The 25,686-nt window shown below is 53.5% G+C and overlaps 7 protein-coding genes across 7 annotated transcripts; 4 read left to right on the plus strand and 3 right to left on the minus strand.

Annotated features, from left to right (window-relative positions):
- Positions 1 to 835: 835 nt before the first annotated feature.
- HMPREF1541_08805 (uncharacterized protein) lies at positions 836 to 2,926 on the plus strand (the record flags this gene model as incomplete). Its single annotated transcript, XM_008723123.1, has 1 exon — positions 836 to 2,926. One exon carries the CDS (start codon positions 836 to 838, stop codon positions 2,924 to 2,926), a length of 2,091 nt encoding a protein of 696 aa, XP_008721345.1.
- A 3,572-nt stretch (positions 2,927 to 6,498) lies between these two features.
- Positions 6,499 to 8,403, plus strand: HMPREF1541_08806 (alpha,alpha-trehalose-phosphate synthase (UDP-forming); the record flags this gene model as incomplete). Its single annotated transcript, XM_008723124.1, has 3 exons — positions 6,499 to 6,848; positions 6,913 to 7,081; positions 7,147 to 8,403. 3 exons carry the CDS (start codon positions 6,499 to 6,501, stop codon positions 8,401 to 8,403), a joined length of 1,776 nt encoding a protein of 591 aa, XP_008721346.1.
- A 418-nt stretch (positions 8,404 to 8,821) lies between these two features.
- On the plus strand, positions 8,822 to 10,277 carry HMPREF1541_08807 (uncharacterized protein; the record flags this gene model as incomplete). The annotated part of the gene is made up of 2 exons (XM_008723125.1): positions 8,822 to 8,984; positions 9,061 to 10,277. 2 exons carry the CDS (start codon positions 8,822 to 8,824, stop codon positions 10,275 to 10,277), a joined length of 1,380 nt encoding a protein of 459 aa, XP_008721347.1.
- A 668-nt stretch (positions 10,278 to 10,945) lies between these two features.
- HMPREF1541_08808 (uncharacterized protein) lies at positions 10,946 to 13,204 on the plus strand (the record flags this gene model as incomplete). Its single annotated transcript, XM_008723126.1, has 1 exon — positions 10,946 to 13,204. One exon carries the CDS (start codon positions 10,946 to 10,948, stop codon positions 13,202 to 13,204), a length of 2,259 nt encoding a protein of 752 aa, XP_008721348.1.
- A 3,633-nt stretch (positions 13,205 to 16,837) lies between these two features.
- HMPREF1541_08809 (uncharacterized protein) lies at positions 16,838 to 20,600 on the minus strand (the record flags this gene model as incomplete). The annotated part of the gene is made up of 3 exons (XM_008723127.1): positions 16,838 to 19,513; positions 19,573 to 20,210; positions 20,276 to 20,600. 3 exons carry the CDS (start codon positions 20,598 to 20,600, stop codon positions 16,838 to 16,840), a joined length of 3,639 nt encoding a protein of 1,212 aa, XP_008721349.1.
- A 1,182-nt stretch (positions 20,601 to 21,782) lies between these two features.
- HMPREF1541_08810 (uncharacterized protein) lies at positions 21,783 to 23,579 on the minus strand (the record flags this gene model as incomplete). Its single annotated transcript, XM_008723128.1, has 2 exons — positions 21,783 to 22,837; positions 22,883 to 23,579. 2 exons carry the CDS (start codon positions 23,577 to 23,579, stop codon positions 21,783 to 21,785), a joined length of 1,752 nt encoding a protein of 583 aa, XP_008721350.1.
- A 745-nt stretch (positions 23,580 to 24,324) lies between these two features.
- On the minus strand, positions 24,325 to 25,045 carry HMPREF1541_08811 (uncharacterized protein; the record flags this gene model as incomplete). The annotated part of the gene is made up of 3 exons (XM_008723129.1): positions 24,325 to 24,548; positions 24,596 to 24,803; positions 24,851 to 25,045. The coding sequence occupies 3 exons, from the start codon at positions 25,043 to 25,045 to the stop codon at positions 24,325 to 24,327; spliced, it is 627 nt and encodes a 208-aa protein (XP_008721351.1).
- Between the last annotated feature and the right edge of the window lie 641 nt (positions 25,046 to 25,686).

Raw genomic sequence — 25,686 nt, forward strand, 5'->3', positions numbered from 1 at the left:
ATGGCTTCGATCATTCCCGTGGTATAGAAGAGATTCCCTGATAAGCAGACAACATGTGGGCGGCTCGGCAGATGGGCATCCGGACGCTGGGCAAGGCGTTCTAGAAGGAAGAGGGGCACCGCGAGTAATGGATCTTGCCAAGCCGCTTGTCTGGCCAATCCCCGCATTGGATTGACATGTGAAGCTCGAGACTCAACTCACATTCCTATTCCTCTGAACCCCTGTTCAAGCGGCTGTCCCACGCTGCCCCAAAGCGCCTAATCAGCCAGCCAAAATTCCGTGCATAAGCCCACGAAAAGGCTGTTGCCGACGACATTCCGGCCAAATACGCGGCCTACGCAAGCCTCCGGAATACGAGGTCAGCATTATTAGGATCACCCTCTCCACGAACGACCACTCCTTTCATTTGGCGAATGGCCATCTAGATACCGGCGTCTGGCGGCAATGTATCGAGGTTTGTCTGGCCCGGTGTCACAACTTCTGAACCCATGTCTGCTGTAGACGCAGGCTATAATGAGCCAAATGGATCAGGGTCTGCAGGGAAAGTTCACCACACGGTGACAGCATGTGTGCGGTGTCGACAGGTACTGCTGTGTTCTGATATCATATACCGCACTGCTGACGAGTATGCCAGAGAAAGACAAGATGCGATCCAACGCTTCCCCGATGCGAGCCATGCGAACGGAGTAACGCACATTGCGAGTACTTCGACTCCTCGCGAAACAAGGTCATTCCGCGTACCTACATTACATCCCTGCAAGATACCGTTCGCCGGCTGCAGCAAGAGCTAAATGGCGCTGCAACTGACGATCAGCAAGAACCAGATCACGAAGCTATGGCAAGAGAAGCTGGACTGGTACAATTCAGCGAAAACGAAGAGGGCCGCTTTTTAGGACCCTCGAGCGGCATTGCCATCACACGCTTTGTCATGGACTTTGCACGGCGCAACGCCACTAGACGAACCATCAAAGATGTTGTCTCCCAGCAGTCGGCTCGGGAAATCAAAGACAAGTTTGAGATGGAGAGCAGCAAGCCTACTTCAAAGGTCTATCCGCTTATCAGCTCGGTTGCCGCGCCCGACCTCCCGAACCGCGATCTGATGGAGCGACTGGTTGATATTTACATGGTCAAGGCACAGTATATGTTGCCATTGCTTCATGAGCCGTCTTTCAAGGAAGATCTGCAGAAGGTCTACAATGGATCAAACGACTCGACTCTCAATTTCCAGGTCCGTATGGTTGTTGCCATCTCAATGCAGAAGCTCGACACGCAATATGCGGGTTTAGCTGATAGCTACTACCTGGCAGCTCTGCCATTTCTGACAGGGGCCATACAGAAGAAGGATCTTTCGACGCTTCAATGCTACGCGCTGATAGCCCAGTACTCGCTCCTGACGCCAACCCGCACAGCGGCTTACTGGGTTGTTGGTCTTGCTGTCAAATTGTGTCAAGAGCTCGGCATTTGTGAAGAAGCGACCATTGATTCACCCAACGCTGGATCTCGTCCCACATTTCTGGACGTCGACATGCGGAGGAGGTTATTCTGGATCATTACTTCTATGGAATACGGCCTGTCTCACAGCCTTGGACGTCCAAGCGCTTTCGGCGTGACGGTTGATAACCTCAACGTGAACTTCTTTCAGCTTTGCGATGATCGCTACATTACTGACGACGGCCTACTACCGGGTCATCATCCAATTATGAAGAAGTGCATTGCTATCCATTTCCTCAAAATGCGACTACTGCAGGCCGAAGTTCGCAGAATGCTCTACCTAAGGAAGCGAGATACGCCAATCAATGATCAAGACCCTTGGTTTGGAGATATTTTGCGTCGCATTGACGAATGGGTTTCGAACTGCCCACACAACGACGAGGGGAGCGGGTTAAGTCCAGCTTGGTTCACCGGCAGGAAAAATACCATGATCGTCATGATTTTTCGCCCTTCGCCCCAAATTCCCAATCCTACACTTGAAGCCGCTTTACGCTGCTACGATGCGGCAGTGTACAATATCCACCTACAGAAAAAGCAAGTTGAGGCTCGCTTGATTGACATTACGTGGATATTTACTCAAGCCATCAACATGGCGCTCAACACGGTATTGTGGTCGATCTCATATGCAGAGGTGCGACGTCTACACCCTATAGACGAGGTCCGTGGCCAAATACAAGCTGCCTACGACGCTATTGGAATGTGTGCTGATCGGTGGCCTGGCGTTCGATCGGCGCTTCAGCTTTACGAGAACCTCATCCAGAGCTGTCTCAAAGCATACGATAACGACCGGGTCGCAGAATCACCATACTCGACATCGTCTGTTCCCGACCTAAGCTCTGGAACCTCGCAAGTCGCCCACAGCCCTTCCAGTGCAACAACTGCCTCTCTATACGGACCTCAATCGCCACAGTCTGCCAATGTTGTTCCAATGAATTCACACCAGGTTTTCAAGACCGAGGCCAATGGGTGTATTGATCCTGGAGCTGCCAGGCTTTCGCCGAACAGCACCACGAGCACTGTTCAGACTCAACCACAAGCACAAACTGGCACAATGTACTACACATCACCTCCTAATGTGATGGTTCCGCCATCGGACATCCACTACAGTCTGCCGTCTTTCGATCCTTATAGTACAGTTGTGCCCACGAACGGCAGTCTAGCTCAATGGACCTCCACTCTACCAGCCACGACCATGAGCACTGGCTATGCAAGGTCACCAAACTTTGACTATGGGTCTCCCCCGTGGCTACCGGCATTTGGCGATGAATACTCAAGATACCTACATCAGGCCTACGGACCAGCAGCCAACGGCATGGGATCGCTGAGCGAGCAACAGCAGATGGAATTGATGCAGTCGCTTGAGCATTCACAGCTCCCAGATGTATCCAATCTGGCCAGCGATGCAACGACATACTATACTGTGGGACTTCCTTGACAAGAGGACCAGGTCTTGTGATTAATTACTCGACTCTGGAAGTGGCTCGAAGCCGTACCATTGGCCCTGTGGAACGCTGTCAGCTGGTTGATCTGGAGCATCAGTCCTATGCAGAGCACTCTCCGACCCAAACCCTAGTTGGAATGAGAAAATGCCACAAGGCTGGACCGACAAATTCCTAACCGGTCAGATGTCGTTCGCATCCGCCGATGGTTCGCAGATCGATCTTGCCCAGGGACTGCTGCCTGAGCGATGCCTGATCTTGGCAGCACTGGCCAATCAACCCACGATGCCGCAGGTCTCCTCGAGTCTTCTGGGCCAATCAGAAGTGAGTAGTGCCAGGGACGGACCACATTTCCAATTCAATCTCTGCAACTTTCCATGGTTCGCGCGGAAGCCGTGCTTCGTTGTGGCTCAGTCATGGCCTCACGGGCAGTGCTATTGACACTGCTGGCACACATTCGATCAACTTCAGATACGACCGCCTGCCTTTAATCATTTCACCTCATCCCCACACGAGCATACCATATGCTTCTGCCCGGGCACGAGCCCTTATATGATCTATATGATGAACGGCTAAGAGCCTCGAGTGCGGGGTCATGTGCGGCTCATCCTACTCCTTCTCGTCAGCGCCATATGATCAAGGCAACCGCTAGAGGTTCGTTAGCCAAAGTAGCTTCGGATGCCTAGTGTCTGCCTTGTACCACGTTAGCTCAGCTTCCAGACCATTTCGGTACTCCTGCGCTGCCTCAGCCACATCAGCGGAACTTTCGTGTCAACCTTTGGTGCGATCCATGAGGCCTCTGGCCACGCACCAGCTTCGATCTTCGAATCAACCAGCTGTGTGAACTGTCTTGCCGTACGAGAGCATCACGAAGTACTACATTCGTACTAATGCAAAATCGAGAGCACGTGAGTGGCAGCTTCCTATACTCCGGAGAAAACGATTTACGCTGCCTCCGAAGCCTCACTTCGAAGGGTATCCACTACCCCGTGGGCTGTGCAGATACCTCCGTTGACAATCCGATGCACTTCCGAATCCTGGTCCCCTGCTGTTTTAGAAGAGTCTGATCCAGGTGTTGAATATTATGAAATGCTCATCAACCCCTTCTTGTCAATTCATTCATTTCTGAGGCGTTTACCCTGCCTTGTCCTACCGATCATCAGGCCAGGTCGGCATTGTCTGTGATTACTGTACCTCTACCATCTTTCTCTCAGTGCCTTGGTAACTTGACGGCTCGCGGCGGCTTGGTCCTTCAAGCACTTTCAGATTACACATTGGGCGGACCGAATCCTCAATAACACGATTTCGATTCGCAAATACTACCCGCCACTTTACCTTTGTTTCATCCGGTGCTCGACAAAGCCCAGGAACTTTCTGTCATCGAAGCGGACCACCTTCGACACTTGGAGCATGAATTTTGCTTGGAACCCGTTACCGCACATGAGTCATCCCACCACATATCTCCAAGTTCCACCTTCCCCAGATTATGTTGAATATCTGCTCAGGGGCTCAGATATGAGGTTCAGGGAATCGGTCATCTATCTTCTGAATCGCGATGTTGAAACGACCCACTTGTATCACAAGCTCGTACAACAAAAGGGAGAACATGTCCACGCAGCCCAGAGCGGACATGGTTGCCTTAATTTGGAGCTGACAGCAGATCTTTGGATTGCTCTCAAAAACTTGCCAACACCAGCATCACGCTCCCGGGTAGCTGAAGCTCTTCTACGTTTCCGAGCCTCGTCCGTGGGATCGATACTCGATGATAGCTGCATGTCAGGGCATTCGCAGTCATCCGAGCCGGATATTTCCCGATCGAATTCAGCGAAATCACGGTCAAGTCACCTTGAACGCAATGTCTCCGATGCTTCAGACCGGTCCAGGATTCGAGAACGTTCGCCGCCGCGATCAGGCTCAGACATCGGAGACCCATCTACCGCGCCAACTTACACCTGCCCACTGGTAGTCCTAGGCCATTGCACCCGATCCCCATACAAGAGGTTAGGCAATTGCCGAAACCACATTAGCAGTCAGCACAAATGGTACATTGAGCAGAACCGGAGTTGGGAAACACACATTGTCGTATCAGAGCCTGAGGAACCTCCATCACCAATTCGAAGCATAAGACCGCCATCCCAGAACGATCAGAACGATCAAGACCTCTCCCAGCTCGGGTCGGGTACACGGGAAGAACCAAGAACGCCGGACATGGTCACAGAAGATGAGACGGATAGCCAGATGCACTCAGCAGCCGACGACATGACGCATTCCCCAAATCTTGCTGGTCCGATGGTTCTTGGACCCATGGATAACACGTTCGAATTCCGCGGCCAACGCTTTGACTCCAGCATAGCATCGGAGCTCTCGCCTGGATCCCGAACCGACAACCGAGCTCCTGTTCTTGCTTCCCCGCAAGGCCATCGGCGTCCTCTTGTTTCACCTCGGCAACAATTATCATTCCAAACGAATCACACGCTCAATTCTTTCCAAGGACACGGACCTTACTTTTCTCGAATGTACGGGTACCACAGTGGATAAATGTCTTGGTGTATTTCTGATCAGCAACTCCCGTTTGGGCGCAGGGCAATTCCTTTTGCCATAAAGGAGAGTGCTACCCTATGCTGGGAGGTGCGAATGTTAATTACATGGCTCATACAAACGTGGGACGGTCGTCAGCGGCGCATCAGTGCCATGCCCTGCCGTTGCTGGCGTTTGAGGGTCTGTTCATCGGCTGATTAGGTGTGGAGAATAGATCTATACCCCGGACAGAAAGCCTGAAAATATAGGAGGCTTCGTCTTCACGATTGTACGAATATACGACTTGAGCCTTACGAATATATATACTGTTTCCCTGTTCTCGATTTTAGCCGTCTTCCGACATGAGCCTTAGCAGGCAGTAGAAGTTCAAGACAGGGACCGTACTGATGAGAGCTGGTCGCTCCCTTGTCGTCTGCTTGAAGTTTGTTCCTGTAGGATTCGGTGTTAGTCACCTGCAGCTGTGTCTTTTCGTGGGGTCCGTTGGCGATCTACTCTTGGCTCTGACGCAACCGTGGCAACTTTTGGCGGCGATATATTTCCACACTTGTATAGCCACGAGGCGCCGTTGTGGAATGACCCGGTTTGCCGGCCTCTCACAAACTGATTGATAGCCCATAGAAGAGCGTTCGCGAGGCACCTGCCCGCTGTACACCTTTGCAAAACCGTGCACATGCACCGAGTTCTTGGATGACTTCTTCCCTTTCTGGTGATACTTACGTCAATGCAGGTTTACGGACCCGCCGTTGCCAGCCATCGGATCCTGAATCCGCACTTATTGCCCTCGAACGTGGGTAAGGGGTGGAGCAAAGGCTCGCTTCAACATGCACGCCCCAATGAGCCTCAACGGTTTTTGCCAATCCATGACACAAGTCGACCTTGGCCACGATGACTGACGCGTTTGCTCGCAAGATATTGCTGACCGCTGCCTACTCTCCTGGTCATATACAGCAGCTCAAATACCCCACTGCCTACGTGCCTCGTTACTCTTATCCGTACGCTCGAAGCGGACGACGAGAAGCACCTGTCCAAAATGGCACGAAAACCTCGAGGCGAAGACGACGACGAGGAGCAAGGGAGCCGTCTCTTCGTCGTTGCGAATCGATTGCCCATCTCTATCAAGCAGAGGGATGATGGCGGCTTCGACTTTGGTGCCTCTGCCGGTGGCCTTGCATCTTCTCTATCTGGTTTGGCGTCGAAGACCAAGTTCGTCTGGTATGGATGGCCCGGTATCGAGGTCCATCGCAACGACAAAGAACACCTTCGCCAAGAACTCGAACGACAGCATAGTGCTGTGCCGGTCTTTCTCTCACAAGAGCTGGCAGAGAAACACTATAACGGTTTCAGTAACAGTATCTTGTGGCCGCTACTCCATCGTATGCCGTAAGTCGGGCCCTGCCTTGCCTTGTAATCGATCGGGCGGACACGTCGCTAATGGTTGCTGCAGCGATAAGGCCGACTCTCATCCAGAATGGTCCGATGCATACAAAGAGGTAAATGAAATCTTTGCAGAGAACCTCATCCCCCAGCTTGAGGATGGGGACAAGGTCTGGATTCACGACTATCATTTACTGTTACTACCATCAGCCATTCGCCGCCGTCTACGCAACAAAAAGGTGAGTCGCCCCCGTTTCACCTAGTGTACGTCTATCATCCATGCTGAGTATCTCTACCTCTTCAGATCAAGATCGGATTCTTCCTCCACACGCCATTCCCAAGCGAAGACTTCTTTTCCATTCTCCCCTTCCGAGAGGCCATTTGCGAAGGTGTCTTCAACTCTGACGTAGTTGGTTTCCACACTCGAGGCTATGTGGAAGATTTCTTGGATTCTGCCGAAAAGGTGCTGCCGGGGGTTCGTCGATCTCCCCACGACCTTCACTACCGAGACCGCACGGTGATTGTGCATCAGTTTCCGATTGGGATCGACCCGTCACGATTCCGCAAGGCTCTCTCTACGCCTGAAGTGCAATCGGAGCTCACTTCTCTCACCAAGACGTACGCTGACAAGACTGTACTGCTCGGCATTGACCGCCTTGATTACACCAAGGGCGTTCCGCAGAAACTACTTGCTTTTGACAATTTCTTGAAGGACAACCCATCCTACGTCGGGAAAGTTGTCATGATCCAAGTCGCTGTACCTACTCGCCCGGGCGTGACCGAATACGTCAAGCTGCAACATCAAGTCGAACAACTCGTGGGACGCGTCAACGGTAATCACAGTACCGCATCTTACACGCCTGTAGTATATCTCCACCGCAGCATCCCCTTCGAGCATCTGTGCGCGCTATACGCGCTTGCTGATATTTGCGTGGTATCCCCTATCCGGGACGGTCTCAATCTCGTCTCGTACGAATACACTATCTGCCAGGCTCACAAAGCAGCTACACAGGCCTGCACTGGCCACCACAAAGAACCTGGAGTTCTGATGCTGTCGCAGTACACTGGTGCGGCCACCACATTGCGAGACTCGGTCATCATCAACCCGTGGGACACACCGCGTTTTTCGGAGGCCATTCACATGGCTCTACACATGCCGCCTCCAGAACGCAAACGGCGGCATGAGTCCAATGTCAAAGTCGTGGAGGAGCAGACGAGCGTGAGATGGGGACAGAAGTTCTTGTATTGCATGGAGACGATGCAAGTGGATGATGAGGTCGAGCAGCCAAACGACCTGCAGGTGCGCAGTCATTCCCAAGATGAACGAGATCGAGGTCAATCGGACAAGGGCGTTGACGGCACAGCTGAAGACGGTGTTGATGGTTCGACCTTGTCCGAAACTGAGAGCCGTCGTCTGGAGTCTGTGGCTAGTGCAGGCGCCAAGGACAATCCTGACGCCTCAGGCCCGCAGCTCACGAGTCTCAGCTTCAAACGCTTGTCGCAGGATTCTGCAGCGAGGTCGAAGGACCGCCCCTCTTTTGATGGAAACCTGGATGCATAGGAGCATCATTGGCATCATTCATATCGATATGGTCCGGCCTGGCCTGTACCGGAACTTTCTGTCATACCGTGGATGGAGTCCTGCTGCGCAAAGCCTACGAGTTCTCTGCGTCCAGATGAGACGTTCATTTACTGCCTGACATCCGAGCTCCAGCACCGAGGCCGGGCCGCAGGCTTCATCACCCCCCGGAGAAAGCGGAGTTTAGTCTGGGTGCCGGCTACCGCCTAAGTTCAACCTCGGCCTGAAAGCTCGGCGTTGAAGGGTGCGGGGGTTCACCACCGCTCTCAGTTTGTACCGTTTAGATAGATTAGTATTCGAATGCTGTCCTTCTTCACTTCGCCACTCTGCTCATCTCCCTTAGAATATCATCTTCTTACTTCGACGTATATCTCTATCAGGAGTGAAATCGGAAACAACAATGTCGAGAGGAAACACGCCCGCGTACGTCCTCGGGGTCGGCTTGACCCAGTTCCTCAAGCCACGCCGGACGCGCGAGTATCCGGAACTCGGCTATGAAGCTGGTGTCAAGGCCATGTTGGATGCGAAGATTAGCTTCGACGATGTTGAGACGGGCGTGGCTTGTACGTTTCTCCTGCGACTGGCTCTTTGATGGCGCGCTTGTGCTGGACGGGTTGGATGATGGCTGACTCCCTACAGGCTACTGCTATGGTGACACCACCAGCGGACAACGGGTCTTCTATCAGTTCGGCATGAATGGCATCCCTATCTACAATACCAACAATGCCTGTGCCACTGGCTCAACCGGCCTACACCTCGCCCGGACCTTTGTCCGCAACGGTGCTGCCGACTGTGTCCTCGTCATTGGCTTCGAGCAGATGCGTCCTGGCAGCATCAAGTCCGTCTGGGACGACCGTCCTTCTCCCATGGGTCTCTCCACCGCCATGATGGAGGACACCAACGGCAAGCACAACACGCCTCGCAACGCCCAGTACTTCGGCAATGCCGGCAAGGAGTACATGGACAAGTACGGCGCCAAAGCTGAGGACTTTGCTGAGATCGCCCGCATTTCGCACGAGCATTCGCAACGCAACCCCTACGCCCAGTTCCGGCAGAAGTACAGCTTGCAGGAGGTTCTGGACTCGCCTATGATCCACCCTCCGCTCACCAAGCTTCAATGCTCGCCCACCTCGGATGGTGCCGGTGCCGCCGTCATCGTTTCGCAGTCCTTCCTCGACGCCCGCCCACACCTCAAGTCCCAGGCTGTCCTCATGGCCGGGCAAGCGCTCATGACCGACTCTCCACAACTCTTTTCCAAGAGCGCCATCGACCTGATCGGCTTCGACATGACACGACGTGCCGCGCGCGCCGCCCTCCAAGAAGCGGGTGTAAGCCCCAAGCAAATTCGTGTGGCCGAGGTGCACGACTGCTTCTCCACCAACGAGCTGTTGTTGCTTGACGGCCTCGAATTCTGCCCGCCAGGCAAAGCTCATGAGATGGTGCGTGCCGGCGACATCACGTACGGAGGCAAGGGTCCCATCATCAACCCCAGCGGCGGGCTGATCAGCAAGGGCCACCCGCTGGGCGCGACGGGGTTGGCGCAGTGCGCGGAACTGGTATGGCAGTTGAGAGGCTGGGCTAACAATGGGCGCCTCGTTAAGGATACGGATGTGGCGTTGCAGCACAATTTAGGCCTGGGCGGCGCCGTGGTGGTCACCGTCTACAAGAGGGCGGATGGTCAGAAGAACGCCGAGGTCAGTGATGCGGAGATCAAGAAGGTCAGCGGTGTGGGCTATAACCCGGCAGTGGAGGCCAGGTTTGTCACGCCGGAGCAGGGTGAGAAGGTTAGGAGTAAGCGGAATGCGAATGAGTATGCGCTGGGAGACACAAGGGAGAAGTTGCAGGCTCGGCTGTGAGTGGGTGGAGGAGTGTTGAGGGGGATAGTTGTACAAGGCTGAAAGTATTCAAAAAGGCTCTACCGGTGGCTGCTGCTGGACCTTCTATTCATCTAGGCTTGTTGCTGGGCTGCCATCGTACAGAAAGGGGTTTCGTGTGATCATCCTCCTTCGCTCCTATGCGTCGGTATTGCTGTTAAAGCTCCCATGCATGTGGGAGAAGGTGAAGGTGACAAGTCACACGCCTGCGTGCTACACCATACATACACCCACACTCACTGTCACGCCCAGGGATCTCCCACCCTATCCGCTACATGCTAGCTTGCGACATCGTGTCTCTCCCTCCCACTGCTAATTGATCGACCCGCGGACTGCCGGGCACATTCTTCATTGGAGCTCGTGGCCGCCACCCTTTCACCATCTCCCCCGCCGCCACCTCCCCCGCATTAGCTTATTCTGCCGTTTCGCTTATCCTAGCCTTGAACAGGCAAGCACCGGCCTTAGATACTTGCTAAATGGTACCTCACATGGAAGGTCTCAATCCACGTCATCGGGCGAGCTGGAGCTTTGTCTAGGCCATAAGAGCTAGTCATGGAAAGCTCATGTCGTTGAAAGCTGTCGGTCGTCGCCGAACTCGACCTCAGGCAGTGAATGCTGGAATCCAGACTTGGCCTCCATTCGCTCTCATCATGCTTGCGCTTCTCACCGTGCTGTGTGCCTGGCTCGTCCAGTATGTCGTGGGCCAGTCGGATGACTGTCAGGCGGTGACTCAGCACCTGAGCGATCCGCCGTATGAGAACTACTTCTACAGCGACTGTAATGTCGATGCTCAGGCGGTGGTGACGAGTCCACTAGCCGACTCGAATCTAACCATCATCGGACCTAGGTTGATCGTTGCCTGGCCTGCTGGTAACAGTGGCATCGCTACATTCTTCCAGCCTCAGAATGGTCCCAACGGTACTCTGGCCATTGCGCTCGTCAACTCCACGTATGGCAGCCCACTCGGGCCCGTTCACGTCGAGGATGAGAACTCGGACTACCCTTATGTTGGCGTACAAGGCGTCATCTCCTTCAACAGCTCGGCCAGCTTGACCGTCCCAATCCTAGGCAGCGTCCGGACCATTCGTGACTTCACCGAGGGGCCCAGCCTGCTGTACCCTGAGATCCAAGGAGCCATTAATGTGACACAGTACAACGATACCGGCGCCATGATCTCACGGCTCTGGCTGGATAACACCACCATTTCCAATTTCACCCTGATGCCATACGAGAGCGAGAACTCCACCATCTCCATCGACAACCGTACCCTCAGTTTCGGCGCGGGTTTCTACGTCTTCTCCGCCTCCTTCAATTATCCGCAACTACAGCAGCTGACCCCGGAAGAGGTGTTGAACAACGATTCGCAAGTGCTTATCACTCAGCAAGCCGAGCAGACCACCTCCCTCTCCTTCCTCTCCTACACCGAGAAGCTCGTGGCCGGAGCATGGCGTTTCCTCACTTACTTTGGTCGAGATAGCATGATCGCGGCCCTCCTCCTCGAGCCGGTATTGTCTACTGGCAACGGCTCTGCCACCGAAGCCGTCATCGGAGCCGTACTCGAGCGCATCAACCGCACCGACGGCAGCGTCTGCCACGAGGAAACCCTGGGAGACTACGCGACCTGGCTCAACCTCCAAGACAACGTCACGTCCACGGACGCCGTCTTTGTCTACCCCATGATCGACACCGACTTTTACCTGCCCATCATCATGTCCCGCTACTTCAGCCGCTTCCCCTCGCGCATCCAACCCCTCCTCTTCCGCGCCGCCGGCACCATCAACATCGCCAACCAAAACCTCACCTACGGCAACCTTACGGCCATCAACGCCCAAAAGATCTACAACATCACCTCCGCCTTCGCAGACGACCCCACCATCGACAACCTCATCCACCTCAAACCCGACGAACTCGTCGGCCAATGGCGCGACAGCACCTACGGCCTCGGCGGCGGCCGCATCCCCTTCGACGTCAACACCGCCCTTGTGCCTGCAGCCCTGCGCGCCCTCGCCCAACTCGCCCGCGTCGAAGGCGTCTTCCCCGCCGGCAGCTTCAGCGCCGCGGACCTCAACGCCCGCGCCCAAGTCTGGGAGGACTCGACCCTGCAATTCTTCCAGTTCAGCATCCCCGCCGACGAGGCGCGCGACCGTCTCGACACCTTCGTCAGCAGCGTCGACTACTACTCCGGCCCCACGCACGCCGACACCCTGCCCCCCTCGGGCGAGAACCTGACGAGCTACGCCCTCGCCCTTGACTCCAGCTACAACAACTTGAGCAGCATTCCCGTCCTGCACAGCGACACGTCCTTCCGCCTCTTCTTCGTCAACGGCACCAACCAAACGCAACTGACCACCTTCCTCAACGCCACCGCCAGCGACATCAACCGCCCCTTCCCCGCGGGGCTAAGCACGGGTGTCGGCATGGTCGTCGCCAACCCGGCTTTGTCGGGCAGTGACGTCCTCACGGCGAATTTTACGAATAGCGCGTATCATGGCACGGTGGTGTGGTCGTGGACCTTGGCCATGATGGCTGAGGGGTTGAATCGGCAGTTGGCGAGGTGTGATAATGATAGCTCCAGTGAGGAGGGGGGCGGGGAGGCGCTGGAATGGTGCGGCGACCAGCAGGTGTATGGGAATGTGAGGCGGGCGTACAATACGCTGTGGGATGGCATTGAGGCGAATGAAGCGCAGTTGCAGAGTGAGGTGTGGAGTTGGACGTATAGTAATGCTACGGCGGGTGCGGGGAATGGGACGAGCGGTGGTGGCAGCAATGGGACGATGGGCGGATATCAGGTCACGCCGTTGGGAGCGCTGCCGCCGCCGCCGGGCGTGAGTGGTGGCACGGAGAGTAATGTGCGGCAGTTGTGGAGTCTGACGTTTTTGGCGGTGACGAGGAATGAGGAATATCGGTGAGCGGGGGGTGTGTTGGGTCTTGTGGGATGGAGGGAGGATGAAGGATGCAGCGGTCTCAGTACGCTAGGTAGGGCAAAGGCTGTCCATTTCTGTTGATGGTGGGTGTGCATTGAGTGCATTGGATCAGATGCTCGAGCCTCTAAACGTGGATACTGCTGGACCCTATCATGGGGCACACCCGCGTGTACCTATGACCATTTTTGGTCGTTTCAGCTGTGGCCGCAGCTAGAGGTGTTGGTCTGCTTCGATGCTATGCTATGCCCTGCGAATCTATGTTATTCTATCGTTCAGTCATGTCTGATCAATTTCTGTCACAAGTCATATCAGGACATCCTCTCGTAACTCCACATTTCGGTCGCTTGCAGCAGATGGGCTCGTCGCAGCCTTGACTAGCGCATCTTGATGATCTTGCAGAGAATCACTCTTGGGCGGGAAATCCTGCGGCTCGGAAGGAGTGCGGTCCTCGAGAGCTTGCAAGGTCAACTTGCGAGTGTCGAAGTCGAATCTAGCAACCTGAAGCCGATTAGTCTCCCTGTGAGTCGCTGTGTTGCTGTTCTACTCACTTGAGCGAAATGCTTACCATGTATGTGCAGCTGGGTTCGCAGCAGATACTGGACATGCCTTGACTTGAGCTCCTCGATCAGCTTATCAAGTGTGAAGTGCCAAGACCAGAGCCCCCTTTCCACCCTCAGCCTTGACAGGCTGCTGTGCTTTCACCATCAACAAAATTGAGTAGCGGGACCCCCAGAGATATAGTAGATCACCTGTTCGAGTCGGAAAAGACTGACTGGTGCCCTCCTCGGACTCACTATAGAGGCTTGTGGGTGGCAGCCTCTTGTGACACTCGGTAGCCTTGCCGTCAATTTTTTTGACCCGCCCAGGACAGCATCAGATATTTCATTCTTACAGAAAGGTTCTCCGAGAGCGAAATATTGGTAATCCGGAAAGTCCAGCGGACATAAGCTACTCACCGCTTAGGCCCTTTCGTGCGACGCCTCCTGGTAAGCAGAAGATCCAGACCCCGAGATTCATGGAGGGCTTATCCCATGGTATACGACCTAGGGGCCCGGAGAAGCCTGTGCACATCCGTCAACTCACAAACTTGCGTCCGAGATGAGTCCCCTTAGCTTAGAACTAGAGTCAAATTCGATAAGCTCTTACTATTGACCCTCATTAGCAGCTTGAGCAGAGTATAGAGTTAATCAATTAATAGTGAGAGGTCAATGAAGAAGTGGAATTTAGCTCTTAGCTATCAAAACCAGTTTTAGAAGCGCTCTGAGTTTTATACATGGTGATAAGTGGTAGTAGAATGATTACTGGACAACGTGTAGCTATCTCACAAATGAGTCTAGTGTCCAGGATATGTGAAGTGCTATCTATGATGTTCTCTGAGTATTAGTTAATATGATGCAGGGCCTGTTGCTACAAGACCGAATTTGCTAGGTATGCCCAGACTGTGGAAGTATCTTGCGTCTATACAGCTTGTTGTCCGGACAGGTTGTGTTCCGAAAAGGTGTAGAGCCTATCGTTCAAACGAAGCTGTATTTCTAGATCACAGATTCGTCTGTTCGTCTGTTGAGTTTGCGGTGCTGTCAAACTGCTTTGCGATGCTCGTCCGACGATATACTTGCGGCACTCAGCTCCTGTCTACGACGAATCTTGCAGCCAGAATGTGCATGAAATGAGGCAGGGTGTCTGAGTCTTGCCTGCTTGCTCATATGAATCTAGGTACAGCGCTTGTGTGGGTGGTTGAGAGCAACAGGCCCGTCTTCGTAGGATTATGAAACAGCCACCATCGCCCACACCGTTGGATAAGCTCAGATCTATCGTGAGGGTCTGCGAACTGCTGATACGCCTGTAGGTTGGTGGAGGGCTGGCTGCATGATTGATCGGGATTCTTGCGGCTGCTTGGGGAAATCTCCAAATGTTAGCAGAGCGTTATTGGGCAAAATCGTGGGAGCTGTAGGGCGCCTTCGGGGGAGGATTAATTCAATTTCTGGACAGCAACGAATGTCTGGACAAACCTCAAACGTGAAACTGGTTGAGAGCTGACACGTGTTTTCGTTCTGGAGAAGGCACTATGCGGCAGAGACGAGCAGCCTAAAATGCCCAATAAGATGTACCGCCAAGCTTCTAAGCACCGCATATCTCGCACTGCTGGTTTTGAGTGGATATATATTTGTAATCTGGAATTTTACTCCAACAACCAAGCACAATTTGGGACCAGACACTGTAAGACTCGCAGCGTAGACCTCTTGAACCATCCATCCTAACATGATTTCCAGATGGCCGAGTGGTTAAGGCGTTAGTCCACCCTGTCCCTGGCAGTCTGCCTCTTCTAACCCTCATCAGGTGTGACTAGAACTTGCCTTCTAGGCTATCACATGGGGTAAGCAGCTCTCTTTGAAGCCGGTTGAAGCAGCAATTAACACCTTCGCAGTTCGCCCGCACAGGTTCAAGTCCTGTTGGTGTCGAGATATCTCGGGTTAAACTCCTGAACCTCCATGATTCTTTTTGGTTTTTTTCAAGTTGATTATGATGAAGTGGGTCTTGTGTAAGAAATGTGCGTCATGCCAAGGACCAACATGGTTCACGATGACCTCAGGTTCAACGCAAATATGGCCGAGGTCAAGAGTCGTGGTTACGATTGCCCAGGAAGCATTGTAAGGTGAGTGTTGCGGGAAGCTTGTCACCATCCACCGCTCTACCTGCTGACGGCTTGCTACTCGGTACGCTTGCTAACACAACCAGCGTCCCCTAGGTGTGGCTAACATGGTGAGGTCAGGTAGCCTCGGCGCCTGATGTCTTTCAGACACGAACTGTGAACAGTTCGACCAAGGCAATCGCATGTTGAGCTCAAAAAGATGTTTCCAAACGATCACCAGCTCGAGAGGCACAATCTGACTCTTGCAGGATGTTATTACGAAGGAGGTTGATGCAGTATCGTTTTGCGGGTGGTTACGCTGAGTTATCATTTCCACCCAAGCATACCAAGGGAGCCCAACAACCTTAGGCCTCAGCCACAGCAAGCTCCAAGCAGTTCACAGTTGTGTCAGTGGCCTCTGAGACGACTGTAGTGAGGTGAAGCCGGAGCTTTCTTTCATAAAGACCCTTGACTGACCACGTGAAATCCGAAGCCCATCGTTGCGCTAAGTTCGAGCTCCCTGCGCATTCGCCATATCGTCGGGCTTACAGGTGCGACTACTGCAGCACGATGAGGTCGAATTGCACATGGCTCCGAGGCGCGAGGCCACCCCAGAGCTGCCTCAGCCCGACATCCCTCATCTTGTCAGCAGTGTTCAGATGCTGCTGAACAATTCCAGGTCAACCATGTTACCATGGTAAGTTCATGGCTGAGCCCCAAGACGCTTCTCTACGACGACAGCGCCGACGAGATGAAGGCCACATTGCAGCAGAGAGCGCGCGCATCAACTCAGCATCCGACGTACGAGCTCTAGAAGCGACGTACGAGCTCTAGAAGCGACGTACGAGCTCTAGAAGCGTGCATCTTCCGGTTTTTGTACACACATTTGGAGCCAGCTTTCGACCATTGGAGAAGCAGGAAGGCTACAAGGCTAGAAATCAATTGGGATTTTGCTTGAGACGTTGTCTATTGGGCTCAGAAGGTCAAATTCATGCTCGCCGCTTTCCACGCTTCGCCCGCGCGAGCTGAGCCTCGTGGTCATCCTCTTCTTCATCGTCAGACACAGCTCGTCGCTTCCCACGCCTCCCTTCTGCCAACAAAGTGCCCTGATCAGCCGCGCCCTCGTCATTCTCATCATCATCCTCGTCCACAAACTCTGCCTGGTCGCCTAGGAGCGGGACTGTATCTGGCGCAGCGTCGAGTTTGATCACCGCGCCGTGCGATCGAGCGGCCCCAATGTGTAGCATAGTCTTCCTCTTCCGCTGTCCCACCGAGCTCTGAGCCTTTTTGACCTCGACTGAGCTTCGTAAGACACGCACAACGACAGTAAGATTTGCGACAACCTTGGTAGTCTCGTTGTTCAACCCACGCCCCTCGCCTGTGGCAGCAGCCGTCGTCGCGACCATGTTGCGGAGGTGGGGGTGATTCTTGTATCGAGGATTCTGCAGGAAAGCGGTCAGGTGTGCCCAGACGGGGTCGGAATCGGGAAAGTGGTCTCGTGAACCGCAATCGATCACGCCTTCCTGGGGGATGTAATGCTCAAGGAACTCATTGACGAGCCACGCAGCGTCACCTGGCTGGAATGGCAGGCTCTTGTTTAGCTCCGCGACACGCTTTTCGATGCTCAAACCATGTTTGGTTTCGAACGGCAGCTGTCGTGTATTGAAAGCTTCAGGTGGCAAGCAGGAGACGGACAAGGTCTCCATCGGCTGTATGTCGGCGTAAAGAACATCGTCAGCGCTGAGACCAGTAACTGCTGACCAGAGCTCCAAGAATTCATCAGCCATCGGGTTATCCGCTAGAGCTGCAATGAGATGCTGTAAGGGCAGGGTCACAGCCCGATCGCCAGAAACACCCAACGAGCGTCCCGCTCCATCTCTAATGTCAAGGCCTTGAGGGACAAAGAAAAGGTGTCGCGGCTCCCCCACAGTCAACGGTGAACATCCCGCTGGAAGTGGCAGGTCCTGTATCTCGTAATCCAGGTCCTCGATTGCCCAGCGAATGTTGAGTGAGGCTTTGTGTTGGACGTTACGGCCAGGCCGAATGATGACCTCTTGGCCATTCTGTTCGAAGACAGAAACATCTTTGCCCTCTTTTTGACGCTGCAAGCGGAAGCGATAAGCCAGAGAAGGGTCTTTCTCTGCCAGAAGCACTTGCATCTTGTCTGGAAGGCTGAGAACGTTTTGCTCGAAAGTGGTTGTAGAGCGCCGACCCTGGTTCACAAAGGTGTCCAAAATCCACTGCTGCATGTCGGCAGAGGCGATCTGGCACAACAATTTGTTCCGGCGCCAATCGGCGTTATCAACGAGAACTGGTTCATTTGTCGCTGGGTCGTGCTTCGAGAGGAAAACAGCTAGCAGGTCGGGGATGGTTGAAAGCTGTGCGTCGAGTGAGTTGGCTTCGAAGAAAAAAAGCTGGCCACGCGCCGTGTTCAGGAAGCGCTGCTTGGTGGTCTCCAAGTCATCAACCATCAGATGATCCAACCCGATGGCCGCAATCGAGTCTACTTGCACCTTGCGCTCCTTGGGATTTGGCTGGCCATACGCGCATCCACAGTCGGTCACGATGTAGAGTTGCTGTAATGCTCGCCTCCAACGGACGCGGGCGGTCTGTATCACGAGCACCTCACCATGATCAAGTACACGTCTCACAGATTCATCCTCCGCCTCGGGCTCACCTGTGGCGAGCTCGGCAGTTCGCTTGATGACATCGGCGGGTGCGACTTTGACCGAACTCTTCTGCACGCGCGCAATCGCTTCTTGCGTTTTCTTGTCACCCGTCTTTCGAAATTTGCCAAGTTGACCTTTGTTAAGCTTGTAGACATCTTGGTGGTGCTGTAGATATTGCTCCTTGAGCGACTTGAACTCCTTGCCAAACTCGGTCTCCGGGCCTGTCTTGGCTCTGACATGATTGATAACATCTTGACACAGGGCTTTCTTCGTCGTGGAGTTTGGAATCAGCCCAACAGCTCCGTCCATAGCAACCCAGGCTATGCTCAGAGCTTTGGTCAGGAGCCGCATGATCACATCCTCTGTCGAGGTGCTGTAGCGCAGCACGCCAGGGTGCATGCAGGGAACAATGACACAGCAGTTTTCATCGGCAGCAACGTCCATCTTCTCATCATACTTGCCCATCACAGGTATTCCTGCAGCCTGAGTTATGTTGGGCACCGAGTACCCCGTTCCGTGCTGAAAGTTGGTACAGGCGGCACTAGAGACCAGGTTCGAGAATGTGAGAACGATGAGCGGTCGGGAGATCTGAAGATACTGTCGCAGCATCTGCAGCGCTTCTTTCAAGTCCTCCATGGTCTTTTTCGTCCACGGAAAGAGATTAACAAAAGGAAGCGCACACATGTCAACCATGGACTTGACATAGTTGAAGTCGGTGCCATGGCCGAGCTCACATCGGACAAAATTGTTGAGCACCTCAATCGTGACATCCGCCGCTGCGAAGCCGCCGTTCCACCAAGGCTGCAAACTTTCGCGCATGTTGAGCGGAAAATCGGACCCGACGGTCAGCATCAGAGTGTAATTTTGGTCCTTGACGAACCGGGCGCTCGCAGAATCGACAATGGCTTTGCGGACGTCTTCATTGATCGGATAACGGCCGGCACCAGTGGAGTTGGGATGCTGATTTGCGTATTGCTGAATCACTTCTGAATAGTGCTGAATCAATTTTTCATCAGCGTGCGGTCGCTGAAGATCTTGTGATCGCCCGAGGCCACGCTAAGCTTCGGGAACAGCGAGGTGCGAAGGGAGATGAATTGGTCATTATCCAGGTCCTGGAATCTGACATGAGGGCCAATACCACCGTAAGAAGTGTTGAGAAGGGTGGGTAGGCCGAAGAGTGCAATGAGGCTTTGCTCTCGAACATCAGCAATCTCATCGCTCTTCGCGGGAACCACAATTTCGGCCTCAACAAACTCGTAGACTTCGCAGCTGTCGACGACCTCGGGATAGAGTTCTAAAGCCTTCTGAAGAAACATGGAGACGAATGTTTGCCGTGGTGTGTACAGATCTTGCTCATGCCTCTTGTGTCCGCTGTACGTAGAGGATGTTCCGCAGTACTTGACATAGACCTTATCTCCATCTTTTAGATGAGCAGTCTCCTCAAAAAGCATGTAGCCTTTGGTCTGAGTACCCATTCTCTCGTCGATCAAGGCTTGTATGACATCCAGAAGTTCGCCAACCCCAAACGTGAAAACTCGGACGTAGAAGATAGTCGTATCCGCAGGTAGATCATAGTTTGCCGCTGACTTTCGTAGCTTGAACATAGTGCAAAGTTGCTCCGAGCTGACAGTCAAAGGTCGAAGAAGAAGCTGATTCCAGTCTTTAGCTGAGGCATTCAACTTTGGCAGCGCCCCTAGTTTTGAGTATGTTAGTAAAACGGCAATAAAATCTCTGTTTAGCAATATGTATCTAACTCACAAGCGAAGACAATGTCCGGGAGGTGTGAAGTGTCAACTTGGATACTCTTTAGACGTTGGCGTATGTGATACAACACCTGTTGCCGCAAGGACAGGAGCTGCTGAGGCGGCGGAGGAAAGCGAAGTTGAAGGCGCTGAATACTCTTAGTGCGTGGGTTTGCTGTTATTCTTCTAGGAACAGCGACGACGTTCTGATTGCGGGGCGGATTCGGCTGACTTCCGATGCCACCAACAGCTTGTTCGATGGTAGAAGCGTCGATGAGGTTGTAATCGAGGTCCCGGAATGCTGGCTGAGGCCGCGCCGAATCTTTCTTGGGCGGCGCCATGGTTCAGCAGTGTGTGGGACAAAAACAGACGTGATGAGGCAGCCAAAGACGACGATGTCTTGCAGCTGAGTGGAGGTGGACAAGAAGAAGGATGCAGTGTAGACGGAGCAGTTTCAAGGAGATGTGGCCAGGCTAAACGGAGCTCATGACTCACAGAAAAATCCGTTTGTCGAATTCACTGACGCCCCTCTGAGCATGACGAACCGCTCATTGACTTCCCATTGCTTCCTCAGAGCCCCCGATGAGCTTCCCTACCGGCGGAAGCCGTCAAAGCACAAATCCACTGCTTGATCTCAATCCTTATTCTGTCCCGCAGAAATCGCTGCGTGCACTGCCCTATTGTTATCGGAGTGTCGTATAAGGGCGACATGATCGTTTATGGTGTTGAGACATGCATTGATAGGCGCATGGAAGTGCTCAACATTTCTTTTAATCCAAGCCGTCTCGGAACAGGCTCACTTTCCCTCATCGGTATCGACTGTGGTCGGCGTAGTCGAAGCTTCATTGTCCTTGCTGCCTCATCTTCGACATCTATGAGAAAGACCACGTTCCAAGCGCAGTTTTGATATCACCCATCCGGGTGTGTGATTGTACCTTATTTGGCGATTCGCCCGCACTGGAATGTCGAGCCAGCTGCCCAGTCAACTCCATGCTGATGCGATACATTCCCTGACGTTCATACCAGCGCGAGCGTGTAATAGCAGCGTGATCACCACCACCGCCATCGCATAACAGCCATATTCATGTCAGATACGGAAGTCGTGTGTCGGAAGTGCTACGGGTATTAGCGCGCTTATGTTAGCAACCAGATAAATTTCCGGGAAATGACTAATCTGCCACTCTTGGGCATTTGCCAGCTGGCATTTTGCTTACCCTTTCGGCTTTAGAGCTGATGGGCATTTTGTCTGCTAGGTACCGTAAGTATCATGTCAGGCCTGGTACTCCGGGGTGCCAACGACGATGACTCCATCTTGCTGCCAGTCGCAGTACTTAGCATGAGCTGGGAGCACTGTCCTCACTCCGTAATGCTTGAGACTTGACCAGAGCTTGATACGGATCAGCGGCTCTTGAGCAGCAGGGCCCGTACTCCAAAAATGCCCATGGACAGAATCCATTGCATGTCTTACGAACGCTTACCTCTGCAGTCACAACCGCAGCCTACCCACACCACAGGCTCCGATCTCAAGCCGCGCCCGCCATCAAATTCTTCCCTTTAACACTCTTCCACTCGAACAACACACTACTACACGCCGCCAGCCCGCCACACGCAACCGCCAGAATATAACTACTCGTGACCGCCTTATTATACGCAAACAGCACACCATCCAACAACTCGGGCGGCACCACGCTCCTCACATTCGTCGCGCCCGCCGCCAGCAAGATCTGCGGATCCAGCCCCGGCGCATACCTCGGCACCTCTTTGACGAGGGTGTTGGCGAAGATATTCTGCGCGATGCTGATGGAGATGGCGCCGCCGAGCGAGTTGAAAAAAATGGCGACGGCGTTCCCCGTCGGCATGTCCTTCTTGGCCAGCACGACCTGCACGGCGATGAAGGGGATCTGCACGCAGGTGCCGGAGCCACCGCCGGTCAAAATCTGGTAGCCGATCCACTCGCCGGCGGAGGAGTGGACTTTGAGCGTGTACAGGAGGCCGGAGCCGACGGTGAAGAGGGCGCTGCCGAACCAGGTGAAGGGGACGTACCAGCCGACAAAGGTGATGGTGGCGCCGATGACGATGCTGAAGAGCGTGTTGCTGACGAGGTAGGGGATGGTGCGGATGCCGGAGCCTTCGGCCGTGGTGCCCTTGACGGCTTGGAAGTAGAAGGGCAGGTAGTAGATGTGTGTATACAGCCCCATGGCGAGAAAGGCCGAGAAGAAAGCGCAGGTGAAGACGGTGCGTTGGTGGAGCATGATGCGTGGAGGGAGCGTGGCTTGCTCGCCTTTCCAGAGTTGGATGCAGGTGAAGGTGACGATGAGCAGACCGAAGCCGAGGAGACAGCCCCAGACTTTGGAGTCTCGCCAGGGATAGGTGATGCCGCCCCATTGCAGGGCGAGGAGGAGGCAGACGATGGCGGAGATGAGGAATAAGGCGCCGAGGAGGTCGATGTTTTGAATCTTTTGCTTGAGGGTGAGGTTGCTGTGGTCGCGATCGGGGTTCTTGAAGAAGAAGAACACCGTCAGGATTGCGATGGCGCCGATGGGCAGATTGATGTAGAAGCACCAGCGCCAGGATACGCCTGGAGACTTGTTAGTGAGGCTGGGATTCACGGCAGAGAACTTACGATCTGTGAATGCGCCACCTAGAATAGGTCCTACCACCGAAGCGATGCCAAACATTGACGAGACGAATCCAATGAAAATCGGTCTTCTCCGCAGAGGTACTGAATACCCGATGATGGTCATACCACCAGAGAAAAGACCGGCGGCGCCAACTCCCGCAACGGCGCGGCCGACGATGAGCATGGTAGAATTGGTTGCGGCACCGCACAGAACGGATCCGACCTCGAATATGGTGAGGGCAATGATGAAAGTGGTTTTGACATTGAAGTAGGTGTACACCTTGCCGAAGGAAGGCTGCAAAGACGTGGTTGTCAAGAGGTAGCTTGATCCATACCAGCCGACGTCGTCGAGGGAGTTGAAGACGGTAGTGATGCGTGGAATAGCTGTGGCGATGATGGTGTTGTCCAGGGCAATAACAAAGGTCGTCAAAGAAAGTCCGAGGGTGAGGAAGAACAGGGGAGGACCCTTCAAGTATTTCGACTCGTCTTCGACACCAGAGCTGGAGGCGACCGAGTCTGTTCGCACCGCTTCATGTTCTTTCGAATTCTGGGCATCTGGTGCTGCATTGCTAGACTCGACTGTGTCTACTGCATCTGGCTTCTCCGGCGCAGTGGCGATAGTCTCTGGGGAATTCTCGCCTTCGGTAGAAGGAGAGCTGTTGGCAGACTTTTGGGTCTGCTTGGCCCAAGGCAACCTCATGCTGAAACGGGAGTTCTATATACACTGTAAACATGAAACACACCAAGCAATCAAGAAAACGACAATTGATATATGGGAAATTCATCGGGAAAAGCTAATGGCTAGTGATTCGGAAGGAGGCGATTCCGAACCAAAGCCATCATAAGCCTGCAACCTTTTCTGGACTTGCAAACTTGGATGGCGATTGGAAGCGAGAAGCACACCGCACGAGGATAGTGCTGTCGAGCTTCCTCGGTTGCAGGAATCGTGTCACGCCAGTGACAAGTTCAAGGGAGGGGATTGCACCATGATTGGTGTTTCCCCACACGCTTCAACCTTGTAGTCAAAGACTGCATGGTATTCGTTCACCATACCCTTCGTGGTTGAAATCGCCGTTCGATGCGAGCTGACAATCCGCAGGGGGTTGTTAATATTACCCATATTTCCAAAATGGACAGGCGTTGATTTTGGTGCATGGTCACCGGCAAATGCTAGGGTCTTCGGGCCGAGTAAGCGTCGACTTGCATCACGAGATGGGTCTCCGATGTCTTCGATGGAACGATTTCACTGGAGCCTCGTCTGGTTGGATGCACATCTTCGTTGCTCAGGAGCCAGTAGTGTCTTTCGCATCGGGCCAAACGGTAGAAGTAGTAGATGTTTTCAGACGCCTCAATTTTGGTTGGACGCTGGATTCAACATTTTTATTATCTATGATACAAGGCATGTATTCGTTAGCGTTACACGACTCTCTTGACCTGGTGATATGTTAGTTGTATACTTGTAGCAGGGATGGAGAACGGACCTCGAAGAATCGTTTTAACCACCAGACCTGGAAAACACCCTCACCGATGAGGACACCAAGCTGGAAGAGAGACCACCACTTGACACGAGCATTTGTGCTCTCTGCCGTATTACGGTGAGTGCGCTCTCTGACAACGATATAGGCCTGCTCGTCCTTGACCTGCGCCAGCGCCTCGGACATCTTCTTGACTGTTGCGCGTCAGCGCTGTCGGACCGTTTAGAAAATAGTGCCATACCTTCTGCTTCTAGTGGATCGGCAGGAGTATCGGATTCGGGTACGTAAACAATGCCGTGGACATTGAAGGAAACTTCCTTGGAATTGGCGGACCATTTCTCGTTGCTAAAGCAGTAGAGGTATTTGCCATCCCTTTTCGCGTCGAAGGACCAGTCGCCGGAGGAAACGGATGACAGCTGGACCTCTGGTTTTCCGCTGGGATCATCAATCTGCACGGATTTAGTGGAAGCCTTTACGAGCGAGGGGGTGTCGGTACGCGGAAGTCGATGTCTAGATTGCCGGCACCGCCATTCTCACGGTCGCCAACTTGAAATGTCACAGTCATCTTGTCGCCTGTATGCAGCTCTTCATGGAAGCACTCTCTCGAATGTGCCCTCAGTTGAATGTTGTGCGCAACTGCGGCCCCTATCCAGCTGGTGACCGCCAGGGCCGGGAGCAGGTTGAATCGCATGGTGGCCGACGATGCGCAACTGAGAAACAGGGTCGAGAAAAGGGACTGGTAGGCGAAGGCCGACTCGAGTGAAGGATCGTGAAGGGTCGTGTGCTTTTCGTATGTCAGGCCAGTTGGCACATGTCCCTCCTGGAACTTTTTGGACATCGCGAAGGGGGCAGGCGCGCTTGGACCAACTGGTATCTTAGCGTCTTGGCAGAAAGATCACTTCTTTTGTGCCCGTAACACAATGTTCTCTTTACAATGTTCTCTTCCGTCTACGTTCATTTCACTACGTATTCCTGCTCAGCACAATATTTGTGGAAGGGTGAGACGCTGTACACCTACTTCATGTGCTCCAGAATGCCGCAATACCTTGCTGCTACACGCTTGATGAACAACGCAAGGCTCAGCGCCTAGCACACTTGCAGTCAACTCAATGGTAGGTTCTGTGAAGGATCATCGACCGCTTCAATATGTCGATGTCCAGCCTACAGTAAGTCATTGCATCAACTTATCTATGAACTCTTCGTTGTGCAGTCATGCCCACGGTACAGGGATACCTTGTATGATCTTATCGATTTGAATTGCCCCGGGAAGACAACAACTTGCAATCAAGAACCGCAGCGAGGTTGTCCTTGCGGTGATGATGCTTTCTATGC

This window comes from Cyphellophora europaea (assembly GCF_000365145.1).
Source record: "Cyphellophora europaea CBS 101466 unplaced genomic scaffold supercont1.9, whole genome shotgun sequence".
NCBI lineage: Eukaryota > Fungi > Ascomycota > Eurotiomycetes > Chaetothyriales > Cyphellophoraceae > Cyphellophora > Cyphellophora europaea.